Source organism: Solanum tuberosum, unplaced genomic scaffold (genome assembly GCF_000226075.1).
Source record: "Solanum tuberosum cultivar DM 1-3 516 R44 unplaced genomic scaffold, SolTub_3.0 scf00469, whole genome shotgun sequence".
Taxonomy (NCBI): domain Eukaryota; kingdom Viridiplantae; phylum Streptophyta; class Magnoliopsida; order Solanales; family Solanaceae; genus Solanum; species Solanum tuberosum.
In genome coordinates, this window is record NW_006239395.1 from 101,878 (window position 1) to 114,229 (window position 12,352).

At 34.5% G+C, this 12,352-nt stretch overlaps 2 protein-coding genes across 2 annotated transcripts; both read left to right on the forward strand.

Annotated features, from left to right (window-relative positions):
* The first annotated feature begins 475 nt into the window (after positions 1-475).
* On the forward strand, positions 476-5,613 carry LOC102592543 (microtubule-associated protein 70-2-like). Its single transcript, XM_006363977.2, has 11 exons — positions 476-985; positions 1,109-1,194; positions 2,494-2,559; positions 2,641-2,811; positions 2,901-3,071; positions 3,193-3,348; positions 3,447-3,593; positions 3,707-3,778; positions 3,863-4,393; positions 4,476-4,663; positions 5,111-5,613. Exons 1-11 carry the CDS (start codon positions 739-741, stop codon positions 5,148-5,150), a joined length of 1,875 nt encoding a protein of 624 aa, XP_006364039.1. The 5' UTR covers positions 476-738; the 3' UTR covers positions 5,151-5,613.
* A 3,907-nt stretch (positions 5,614-9,520) lies between these two features.
* LOC102592879 (uncharacterized protein C594.04c-like) lies at positions 9,521-12,100 on the forward strand. Its single transcript, XM_006363978.2, has 3 exons — positions 9,521-9,837; positions 10,715-10,978; positions 11,500-12,100. Exons 1-3 carry the CDS (start codon positions 9,613-9,615, stop codon positions 11,977-11,979), a joined length of 969 nt encoding a protein of 322 aa, XP_006364040.1. The 5' UTR covers positions 9,521-9,612; the 3' UTR covers positions 11,980-12,100.
* The last annotated feature ends 252 nt before the right edge of the window (positions 12,101-12,352 follow it).

The following is a 12,352-nucleotide window of genomic DNA, read 5'->3' on the forward strand; positions in this document are numbered from 1 at the left end:
GTGCACGAGTATTGATACCAAATACTAAGATACATAAATGTGTTCTTTAACTTGGCCTCAAACTTTGGGTGTGCACGATTGACACTGAAATTTGTATAAGTTGAACAAATAAACATATGAGTCCTATGTGATATAATAAACGTAGAGCACCACGTAGGACATAAATTGTCATGTAGGATGTCACATATGACGTGTGCATCTATTTGTTCAGTTTTTTATCAGTTTAAGTGTCTATTTGTACACACCAAAAGGTTAAATGACATAAATGTGAAATGAAATCAAGTTAAAATGTACATTTATGTTTATACCTACATAAAAATATAAATAATTTTTTTCGTAAAAGACTAGAAAATCATTTCTTCGATAACGAAGGGGTAATATAGTCAAATTAAGTTGAAAAAATAGCATTTCAAAGTCACACTAGTCCAAATATATGAATATTATTTTGTGTACTCAAATCTCAGATCAACACAGCTAAAACACAACTCACTCACTCTCTCTCTCTTAATCAGATTTTCTAGAGAGAGAAAAACAAACTCCCCAAATCACTGTATTTTAGTGAGAGAAACTCACTACTAGTATCATTTTGAACTTAAACATTCCACACACTTTCTCTCTCTAAAATTATACAATTATATATATATATACACACTTTTTTTTGTAGGTATAAATCTCTGTGGAAGAAATTTTTGGTGTATTGGATGTGAGAGAAGAGAGGTAAAAAAAAGTTGAAAGGAGATGTCGGAGTTTTCCGGCGAGTTATCGGAGTTCAGTTCCGGAGAAAACGGCGTCGGTGGCGGTGGAGGAGGCAATGTGCGTGAGACGACGCCGTTGACAGTGTCGGCGTCGTTTAAGGAAGGGAAGAGTTCACGGAGGAAGACGGCGGTGATGAGGCCAAGCCTTGATGCGGATGAGTTCTTTAACCTTCTTCATGGTTCGGATCCGGTGAAATTGGAGCTCAATCGACTTGAGAATGAAGTCAGAGGTTAGTCATAGTAGCTGGATCCAATGCTGATTTGGTGTTAAAACGGTGTCGTTTTTTTATGTGAATAGTTTTTTTTGGCTTTCTGGAGTTTTTGTGATTGATGTAGTGTTTTTTTTTTTGTAGATAAGGACCGGGAATTGACTGAAGCTCAAGCGGAGATCAAGGCACTGAAGTTATCCGAGAGATTACGAGAAAAGGCTGTTGAAGAGGTTCTGCTGTTTTCACTATTTACTTTTTTTTGCTCTTGTTACTGTTGAATGTTGCTTTTATAGCACAATGCGAGCACATAATGTGTAAAAGATCTTTTTTTTTTGTGGTTAATTGTGGTGTTTGTGCCAGCTTCCGCACAGCTCGATTAATTACATAGGATACCTGTCACTTCCCACCAATGGAAGAAATGACTTAGTGTTTTTTTGTCTCTGTTGGGATTTGGGATTTGAACCTGAGACATGGTTCTCAACACATGTCATTGACCACTATGCCATACCCTTGGGTGTTGTGAGAGATATTAAAAGGAAGGAGTAGGAAATTGAATTGTTTTCTCTCTTTTGAGTATCTTTCTTAATGAATATAGTTGAAATTGTCCAATACAAGATAAGAGTGACTTGTATGTTAGTTAAGCATATGATACAATATGTATCTATCGAGCAATTAAGTGTTAATAGATTGTTGGGATTGGCTACATGAATTATCTGTTCTTGATGTATTAAGTGGAACTGTTTTTTCTTGAGCAAAGGGTCTATCAGATATAGCTAGCCTCTCTGTCTCTGAGGTAGGGGTAAGATATGTGCACACTCTACCCTCCCCAGACCACACTTTGTGGGAGTACACTGGGTATTATGTTGTATTAAGTGGAGATTGCAAGACTTTGATTGTCTTATTACTAGGAAATAGATAATTGCTTGTTGGTGTTTATAAATCAGAAGGTATAAGAAATCTTAGGATTTGAATAATCACTCTGGAGTCTGGACTCAGTTGTGTCCCTGATCTCCATTGGTGTACTACTTGTCTTATTCCAAATTGCTTTGAACAAAATCTTTTACAAATGTAATTTGCAGTAATTTAATGACTACATACTAAATTCTTCTGGTTTGAGAGTTAATTTGGACTCATTACTTTGAAGATTTCTGTTTGCCATTCATATGAATTGGAAGTACATGTACAGTATATAATGATCTGGTAATGTTCCACAATCCATTTTTTATATGGGGAGTGCAGCATATTCCCAAAAGAGAATGTTGCGACTTTCCTTTCTAAATCATAAAAGTTGAATAAGGCTTTTGATGTTCATAGTTGGAATCTGTGGTCTACCCTTATTAGGTGATAGGCAGGTCTAGATTTTATCACTGCATTTATGCTGTGCTTTGGGCAACAAAGCTCTAGTTTTAGTCTTGCCTTATGAACCAAATCATGCATTTTGATTGATGAATGCTAGTCTGATGATTAAGCTATTCATCAGTGTTGAAGAGGAAAAACTGATGTAGATTTCTATTTTGTCCTTATTTTAGCTCACGGATGAGTTGTCAAGGGTCGACGAGAAGCTTAAGTTGACAGAATCTCTTTTAGAAAGCAAGGTACTAATGCGAACTTTTCTCGTCAATTTTTTTTCTTTTTAAAGCTTTCTATAACTGTTAAATAATTTTCTTGCTTGGCAGAATCTTGAAATTAAGAAAATTAATGATGAGAAGAAAGCATCCATGGCAGCTCAATTTGCAGCAGAAGCCACTCTTAGAAGGGTCCATGCTGCCCAAAAAGATGATGATATGCCGCCTATTGAAGCCATCCTTGCACCTTTGGAGGCTGAACTCAAGCTCGCACGTCAGGAGGTGTGTGCATGTATTTAAAAACTGGCTGTGGTTAGGTAAAAAGTTCAACTTCATAGATTTTCTTATTCTTTCACCTTCCTTCTGTGCAGATTGCAAAGCTGCAAGATGATAATAAAGCACTGGATCGTCTTACAAAGTCGAAAGAGGCAGCTTTACTTGATGCTGAGAGAACTGTGCAGTCAGCATTAGCAAAAGCTTCTATGGTGGATGACCTTCAGAACAAGAACCAAGAGCTGATGAAACAGATAGAAATATGCCAGGTATGCTGATCACAGGGCTGATGTTTCTGTTGATCTGAACATTGCAGCATTCTCTCCTTTTAGTTTTTAATAATCAATACTGCTTTTTACTAATCTTGTTTCTATTACAAACATACATCAGGAAGAAAATAAAATATTGGACAGAATGCATCGCCAAAAGGTTGCAGAGGTTGAAAAGCTTACCCAAACAGTACGTGAGCTTGAGGAGGCTGTTCTTGCTGGTGGTGCAGCTGCTAATGCTGTCCGGGATTATCAACGGAAAGTTCAAGAGATGAATGTAATCTATCCTAGCTAGACTTTTCTGAATTATACTCTGAAACAGTTAGTATATGGACAAAATTAAGTGCAGGAGTGTTTATATTTATCTATTTCCAGGAAGAAAGAAAAACTCTTGATCGAGAACTGGCACGTGCCAAGGTAACAGCTAATAGGGTAGCAACTGTGGTTGCTAATGAGTGGAAAGATGCCAATGATAAAGTAATGCCTGTGAAACAATGGCTTGAAGAAAGGAGGTTTTTGCAGGTACAGTGATATCACTTGATCACTATGAGATAGTATGCTCTGTTGTCTTGATAGAACGTACTGCATTTTGTTTATGTAGTTTAATGAGTGTGTTCCAAAATCTTATGCTACAGGGTGAGATGCAAACATTGCGTGACAAGCTCGCTGTCACTGAACGAGCTGCTAAATCAGAAGCCATGTTAAAAGTAATAATTCAGTCCAATAAATGGGTGTGATTTTATGCGTCTGTCCCAATTTGGTTATAACTTGAAGTCGTTCATTTTCCTCAGGAGAGATATCAACTGAGGCTTAAGGTCCTTGAAGAGACATTAAGATCATCCAGCTCAGCTACTCGCAGTACACCAGATGGTAGAAGTTCAAGCAATGGTCCTTCACGCCGGCAATCACTGGGAGGCGCTGAAAACATCTCCAAATTAACCTATAATGGCTTTTTACCAAAGAGATCACCATCATTTCAGCTTAGATCTTCTGGGTCTAGCACAGTGCTGAAGAATGCTAAAGGGACATCAAAGTCGTTTGATGGTGGCTCAAGGTCACTGGACAGGGGAAAAAACCTTCTGAATGGTACAGGTCCAAATTTCAACAGCAGCAAGTCGTGTGATGGAACCAAAGACAATGAGACTGAGAATAGTTCCTGGAAAGCAAGTCAAGTTGAAAAAAGCAACGACACACCAGTGACAGAAAGAGAAGATACCATACCTGGAATATTATATGATTTGCTGCAAAAGGAAGTAATTGCTTTGAGGAAAGCAGGCAATGAGAAGGATCAAAGTCTTAAAGACAAGGATGATGCCATTGAGGTTAGATTGATTGCTCAGCTATACTATGACTTTGTTCACTAATGACATTCTGCTATGATTGACTGTTGTCGTTGTAATTCAGATGTTAGCTAAGAAAGTAGAGACCTTAACAAAAGCCATGGAGGTTGAGGCTAAAAAAATGAGAAGGGAGGTTGCTGCCATGGAGAAGGAGGTGTCTGCCATGCGTGTTGAGAAAGACCAAGAGAATAGAGCCAAAAGATTTGCAAATTCAAAGGGTCCAGTGAGCAGTTCTCAGCTGCCTCCTGGAAGGTATGCCTTTAGTTTTCATTTAACACAATTCTATGTTAGTAAACACCTCCTTTTCTGCTTGCCATCTCCCAAATGAATCTGTTAGAAGGGTTTCGATTGTAGGACACAATTTTACTTTATTTCACAATTGATCATTTTTAACAATTCAAATGTATAGCTACTACTTAGGAAAACAAACAAATGGAAATATAATTTTGGGGGTTGCTTGCATATGACCACTATTAAACCTATCTAGATCCAATCTTCTTTTTTTTGGGTACAATCAAATTGGGGTGAGTAGGTTAATAATCGTTTCATTGATTTCTATTTTAACTCGTCCAAACTTAACCCGACATTCCAATTTGACACCATTACCAAAAATTTGCGTCAGTTTAATTATGTGGTTCTTGATTCCTTTGTTCCATCAACTGCTTTTTCTTACTTTAAATCACATTGTATTATCTGCAGAAATGTAGCTCGAAGTGGGTTAACACGCAACATTCAATAACAATACGAGGAAACCCCAACTACTACAGCTCTGAGAAGATATTCTGCATAGACTTGGTGTATTCCTAGTCTACTTGACAACTCTACTATTTTCCACTAATGGTTTATTGTAAAATTGTAACAAAGCATGCCAATGACTATGATCGAAGTCTATCCAAACACTGGAAAAGGCCGGTAGATGAAATGTGGTGTGCTTCTGACTTTGACTATTGATCCCCTTCTGCTTAGATATCAGCTTGGAAAGGTACTCAAGTTATCAAAGTTGAGCTAACTTTTTCGCCAAACAGCTTGAGTGGCAGTGGTGGTGTGGTTGTATAGGTAGCTCTTGGCATTTACTTTGCTCTATACTCTTTTTCTCAACGTGTTTGCAGTCTATATTTGTAATCTGCAGCTTAATTGTGATAATATGTTATTGATTCCTGTTTGTCTATATTCTTGTAATCAGAAAAGGATGATTATTTTTTTGCCCCTTCTGATCTTTACTATCCAAGATATTTGTGTTATATAATTATTTTATTTGAATCTTTAAAACTGATTTAGTACTTATCTACCTCCTCATTCCTTGTAGTGCCTGAGATGTTTGAGTTTTTGATATCCTAACGACTTCAATTCTTGGCATGAGTGTGCATAGGGGGCAGCTCCTGTAAGTGGATCAATTGCCTTTTCTTTTTTGTTAACGTCTGTTTGTGTGCACCTTGATTAATTCTACGGTAGTGAAGAAGACCGATTTGCAATGTACGTCTGACCTCCCATCTTTAAAGCTTGTTGCATTTGAACGTGAGACTTTGTGATTCTTTTGTAAGTTAAGTTGGGGGGACCTAGGCTTTTTTTGTTTGTTTTCTTAAACGTCACTCCTAAAGGGTTATGGAGTTAGTTGTGTAGAGCATAATCTATGTCAGAGGAAGCACATGGTTATGGTTACTTGGTCAAAGACAAGGCATATAAACCCATGTAGTAATGATGCTGAAATCACTTTGTGTCAGTCTATTTCATGTGCTTCCAATTCCTTGAGTCCAATTTAAGATATGCTTTTAAAAAAAAAACATTTCATAAAATTGCAGGAATTGGTCTTTTAACTTTTACTTTTTAGCAACTAAGCTTATGCCTACCAATGAGGTTGCGGTACAGCGATAAATATTTCTTTTTCCTTAATTAGAGGTTTCGGGTTCAAGTCTTCTCATGTATGGAGTTGCATTTGTTAGGGATTTTCTAATAAGAAAAACTAAGCTTAAGCCTAGTGTGACGCAAGTTTTTTGGAAATTGAAGTCATGTTGAAACATAATTTATTGAATATTATGATAGAAAAATAAAAATTTATGCTCTGTGATTTTATTTTATTTTTTGTTATGAGAGGCTTAGATTAAAGAGTTGGATAGAATAAGGGCAAAAGTGCAAGTAACCTTTATGTGGTATTGGAATTTCCGCTTTAATTTGAATTATTTGCTATAGCCAAAACAATGATTGATCCTTTTAAAACATATTCCCTCCGTTTTAATTTGTTTGGTTTATTTTGACTTGATATTAAGGTGAAGGAAGTGATTAGAGTCATTTTTAAAAAAAAACGGATTATATACCCACAGAATAATTCACAAGTAGGGTTCGGAGACAATGAAGAAAATATTGCAAGTAACAAGAAAGCGATGCGAAGTTTATCAGAATGGAGCAAAGACAACAACAAACTAGTGTGATAATCAGTAAACAACATACTAAGATAGATTATTGAAAACAAGAATAAACAATGGTAAATGTCAAAAATAAGAACTACGATAAAACAATTAGTACAATGACAAACACCAACCACCATAAGCAAAACAAGACAATGCTACACTACCTACTAATCTTCTATTCTAATACGTGTCCTCCATCCACACCTTTCTATTTATGGTCATGTCCTCACTAACCTAAAGTTGCATCATATCCTGTCTTATTACCTCTCCCTAATACTACTTCGGTCGCTCCTCGTACCCTCTATAACCAACCTCTCCAGTGGCGGCCTCTCCTCGTACCCTCTATAACTATAACCAACCTCTTACCGCTCACACCTCCTCACTAGTGCGTCTATGTATTTCCTCTTCACATATTCAAACTTAGTAGCACTTTCCTCATCTTATCCACCAAGAAGGCCACTCTCACCTTCCGAACATCCTCATTTTTGAATTATACGGTTAGAAAAATTCAATGGGCCTATTATTTTCCTTATTTTTATGAACGGATGGACCAGGCTCAGCCCAAATCCCTTATAGAGCAGAATTGATACGAGGTAGCCACTTTTACGGCTTCCTTATTTAAAATATAGCCAACATTTGTTAAGTATATAACATTTAGCTTGTAGCCCTTCTTCTTGCAAATATTGGACAAATCTCAATATAAGAAGGTTCAAATATTTTTATTTTGAGACGATGATAATACCAAGAAGACAATTCAACAACTTTTGTATAGAGGCGGAGTCATGATGAATGCAAAACACAATAATAAAATAAAGCTCGTGATGCATCGAGCATAAAAGAGTAAGTTATCGTCTGAAATAGTTACCAATAAGTTATTTGGTAGGTTTTTTCTAAAGATCTAAAACAAGTAATGATGATCTTAGAGTTATAATTAATAATTATAGAGTTTCTAGGAACAAAGACTTTTTATAACAAAATTTCCCAAAAAAAAAATATATTTGAAGATGGAAGTTTCAAAGAAAACTTAAACTAAAGAAAAATAACAAAAAGAACTTTGGATTCTCAATTGTGGACCTTTCTAGAAACCCTAACAAATAATAATAATTAATCATATAAGCCGTTAAACCAGCATCAATAGCCATAGCCTCATGATTTCCACCATATGCTATATATTAAGATTATAGAATCAATCTCTAAAGTTAAATATAAATCAACAAGAAAGCATATATATGATTAAGAGAGGAATAAGAACATTTTAGAAAGATTTACTTGTGTAGGCTCACTAATTCAGATTCGCATTAAATAAGATTTGTTAAGAAAAAAACACTTTCCATCACAAATTTTTTTTATGCCTAGAGTGTATTTATTGATTCACTTCATAATTTCACGAAAGTTATATGTAAAGTTTTCTCATAAAACGAACTTGTTGGTGAATGTAACTATGTAAGTATATTTACATTCTTAATTAGCTTTTGAATTCGACCTTTGAGAATGAAATCATTTTTGATAACAGAGTTGAATATACCTTGCCTTAAATAGTATAATGGCATTGTTCTTCATTGATCCCCCCCTTCTATATATATGCATATATAAATAATAGTAAGCAATACGAAATTAGTTCACTTCTTCAAATGTTGATACGCTTAAGAAAAATCTCTTGCACGCCAATGTACTTGTCAGAGAACGCTTTACAGTTCAAAGTGAGATTTTTCAATAAATAAATTCGTATTCATTAAAACCTAAAGCAAATATCGAACATAGGATGAACAGTCGATTGAAAAAAAAGGTTATTTTTAGAGGGGACCACGGACAGCCGTTTAGAGGGGACCTATATATACACTTTTGGCTATGAGTGCAAGGTAAGGTGTGATTCTTGCAAATGATTAACAACACTAATGTGGGCTACAATATTAATCATTAACTCCACCATTAGAATAGTATAATCATAATTATTAAATTTGATTTGGACAATAATGTGGATTTGCATGGGCACTTCTAATAATGACTTATGTGGTTAATTTTCTATTAGTAACTATTTGTGTTTGTAGTGAAGACATCAATGATTATACATTTTTTTTTACTATCAAGAATTTTTTTTTAAAATATTTTTTTTTATACAACATAGTTTAAATAACTTTTTACACTATTACTATAAAATCATAGAAAGAATATTTATTTGTAATTAAGCCTCCTTGAAATGGGTGATAAGATGGTTGAAATCTCTTTATTCTTAATTGGAGCATCGGTTTCAAGTTTATAAATTGTATACACCGTCAGATGTCAGTTTAAATAATTATTATACTATTACTATAAGTTCATTCAAAGAATATCTATAGGTAATTAAGTCTTAAAATATTTGATAATGAGATGATTGAGATCTCTTTATTCTTAATTGGAGTATCATTTCTAGAAATAGGCATTGCAATGCACAAATTAAAATTTTGTCAAAAATCACAATACGAATATCAGACATCGTGTAAAAAAACAAAAAACAAAAAAAAGAAGAAGAAAATCAGAAATATAGTACAATTAATGGACAATGTAAAGTATCCCCCTTTTGCTATAAGATCATCATATTTAAGACAAAATGATAATAAGTTTAAAATTTAATAGTTTTCAAATTTAAAAAGAAGACCCTTTCTACTCTAATTATGTGAAAGTATTGATCATTTTTAGCAGAAAAAAAAGGGAAAAAATGTACTCTACCATATAAAAATGGAGGTGTGACTTTTAGAATCCTTTATAAATTAGAACCTCACATTATAATTCACAAACAACATAGTGAAATATAACAATATGGCTACTCTAAGCAACTTCAAGAATGGGTTGATTGCATTTTTAGCCACTTTTCCTTGTATTCTTTTCTACCTTTGTTTCCTTCATAATATACACAATGAAGATCACAACTCACTGTGGAGTTGGTGCAATAACCATCCAATTTTACTTGCAAATATCATGTTTTTCCTCAATATTAATGTCCTCTTTTGGTTTATTGCTCTTCTTCAATCAAACCTTCATTGGGTAACTATAGTACTCTTCCATCTTTTACTTTGATGAATCTAGTTTTAAAAAAATTCTTTGAAAAGTTTTAAATTGAAAGTTGTATAAGGCATATTTGTAGCAAGAAGTCTAAAAATTTCTAAGAATTAATATAGATTTAAATCTTGTTTGATCAGAGATTTTGAAGTTGAACCTTATTTTTTTATTTATAGGGACTAATAAGTGGTTATTTTTGAATTTTACCTGAAATGCAATGAACTTATATTATTATAGCTTGTCTGGTCAAACTTCCAAAATCTCAAGTGTTTCTTTTGTTAGAAGTGTTTTTTGAATTATTATTTTTAGAAAGTAGCAATTTGTGTTTTGCGATTTGAGAAGCATTTTTGCATATATTAGAGCGACACTGTGCTTCATCAAGGTCTTGTTAAAAAAAAAACCTTTTGACTTTCCAAAAGGTTGACTTAATAGGCTACTAATAAACCAACTTAATATTATTCGTTTTGGGCCAAATCGACACGATTTTTCCTAAAAGGTCTCACCCAATAAGTGTATAGTTTCCTTATCTCTTCAATTATGTATATGAGACTTTGTTGGCATGCATGCCTAACAGTAGAAATGCACATAGTTTTCTTCATGTACGCTTCCAACATAATAGCCAGTGTCGGAGCCAGAAATTCAGTGAAAGTTGTGCAAAATTAAATACAATCATAATAGATTTGGTGAAAGGTGTGCAAAATTAAATATACAGTCATAATAGCTAATATTTTATTTATGTATACTAATATAATTTTTCGGCAAAGGATGTGCACTGAACCACCCTTCGTCTAAGGTAGTTCCGCTTGTACAACTTATTTGGAATTGAGACGAAGTTGATTAACACACATTTTGATTTTGGCAGATGATAGGTTTGTACTGGATGGTGATTCCAGTAATGTTGTTACATTTCTATGCCAATCTTCCCATGGCACAATACAATCAATTGAGGTCATGGATTGTGACAATTTTGACATGGATTTGGAGTATTAGGATGATTCATAGCTACTTCAGAAGGGAAAATTGGCAGTTGGGAGTTAAACAAGATTGGAGATATACAGATATGAGTAACCAATATGGAAAAAATTGGTGGTGGATCTCTTTCTTTGCTATTTATCTCTCTCAACAGGTATATTTTAAGTTACGTTTGCAGACTGCGTATATTCTACCCTCCTCAGACTCTACTTATGACAGTACAGTACTCATGTGTACATCCTTTTTTTTATGTGATTTGTGAAAAACCTAGTAATTAAATTGAAATAGCTATAAGTCATGTCTAAGTTCAAAAAAAAAAAGCGGAATGGTCTGGGAGACCCTTGGTCGTTGTACTCCATGTGGTTTCATCTAACATAGCATCAGATTCAGACCACTTCATATTCTCGGTTTATTCAACGTCATGTTGTCCATGCTTTAGATGTCTAGTTCTTGAGGTGCGAGGTTTTTAGAGTCAGGGGCATATACAGGAGGAGGTCCTCGGGTTCACGTGAACCCATGGTCCCCTCCCGAAATCATATATAGTAGTGTTATATTTTTCAAAAAATATTTAAATCCTCTTTCGTCCAAAATTTATATAACAATAGTGTTGAATCTACTCGACTTTCTTTATATTTTGAATCTCCTTAATGAAAATTCTGGCTCTGCTGCTTGCAGGTTTTACAGATGGGGATATGTCTTCCTCTATATATTGTCCATTCAGTTGATAAACCATTGATTTTTTTGGATTTCATTGCCATTTCCATCTGCTTATCTGGCGTTACAATCGCCTTTTACGCGGATACAGAGCTCCACAATTTCATCACCAAAAATCAGAAACTTCAACAACTTGGCCAGCCAATGGTTCCAATTCTTGACAAAGGCCTTTGGTGTTACTCAAGACATCCAAATTACTTAGGTGAGCAATTGTGGTGGTGGGGATTGGCCTTATTTGGATGGAATTTGGGCCAAAATTGGATCTTTATTGGTGCACTTATAAATAGCATGTGTTTGGGATATGTCACTATGCTTGTTGAGAAGAAAATGGTAAGACAAAACTATAGAGCTGATGCATATAAGCTCTACCAAAGGAATACATTTGTGTGGATACCATGGTTCAACTTTTCCTCAAATGAAAAAGATAAGAAGAAAGATTGAGTCCATGGATTGTTGTAATTTGCTTTGTATTTATTTCTCTTTGTATGTTTCATCTGCTTTCTTGTGAAGACTATGCTATATGTTCATAATTCATCAGTTACGTTTCAATTTGTTTGTCTGATTTTGACTTGGTATTGCGTGTAAGAACTCTTAATTCTTTGATAGTTCGATCGTTATCCCTTGTCTAACTCAACTATTCGACTGTATGACTATTTGTGAAGTGGGGATCACGAACTATTTTAAGTGAGCAGACAAATCTCCCCTCCTTTTTTCTCTTGGATGTTTCAAAATAAATAGATTTTAAAAGTTTTGACCAAACAACGTTAAAAAAAATAAAAAATACGAAACACTTCAATTGAAACAGAATGAATAT

Coding starts and splice junctions, on each gene's coding strand:
- LOC102592543 (XM_006363977.2), top strand. CDS start 739: ATGTCGGAGTTTTCCGGCGAGTTATCGGAGTTCAGTTCCGGAGAAAAC. Junction 3,779..3,862: donor AATCAGAAGCCATGTTAAAA/GTAATAATTCAG, acceptor CATTTTCCTCAG/GAGAGATATCAACTGAGGCT. Junction 4,664..5,110: donor TCTCAGCTGCCTCCTGGAAG/GTATGCCTTTAG, acceptor TATTATCTGCAG/AAATGTAGCTCGAAGTGGGT.
- LOC102592879 (XM_006363978.2), top strand. CDS start 9,613: ATGGCTACTCTAAGCAACTTCAAGAATGGGTTGATTGCATTTTTAGCC. Junction 9,838..10,714: donor TTCAATCAAACCTTCATTGG/GTAACTATAGTA, acceptor TGATTTTGGCAG/ATGATAGGTTTGTACTGGAT. Junction 10,979..11,499: donor CTATTTATCTCTCTCAACAG/GTATATTTTAAG, acceptor TGCTGCTTGCAG/GTTTTACAGATGGGGATATG.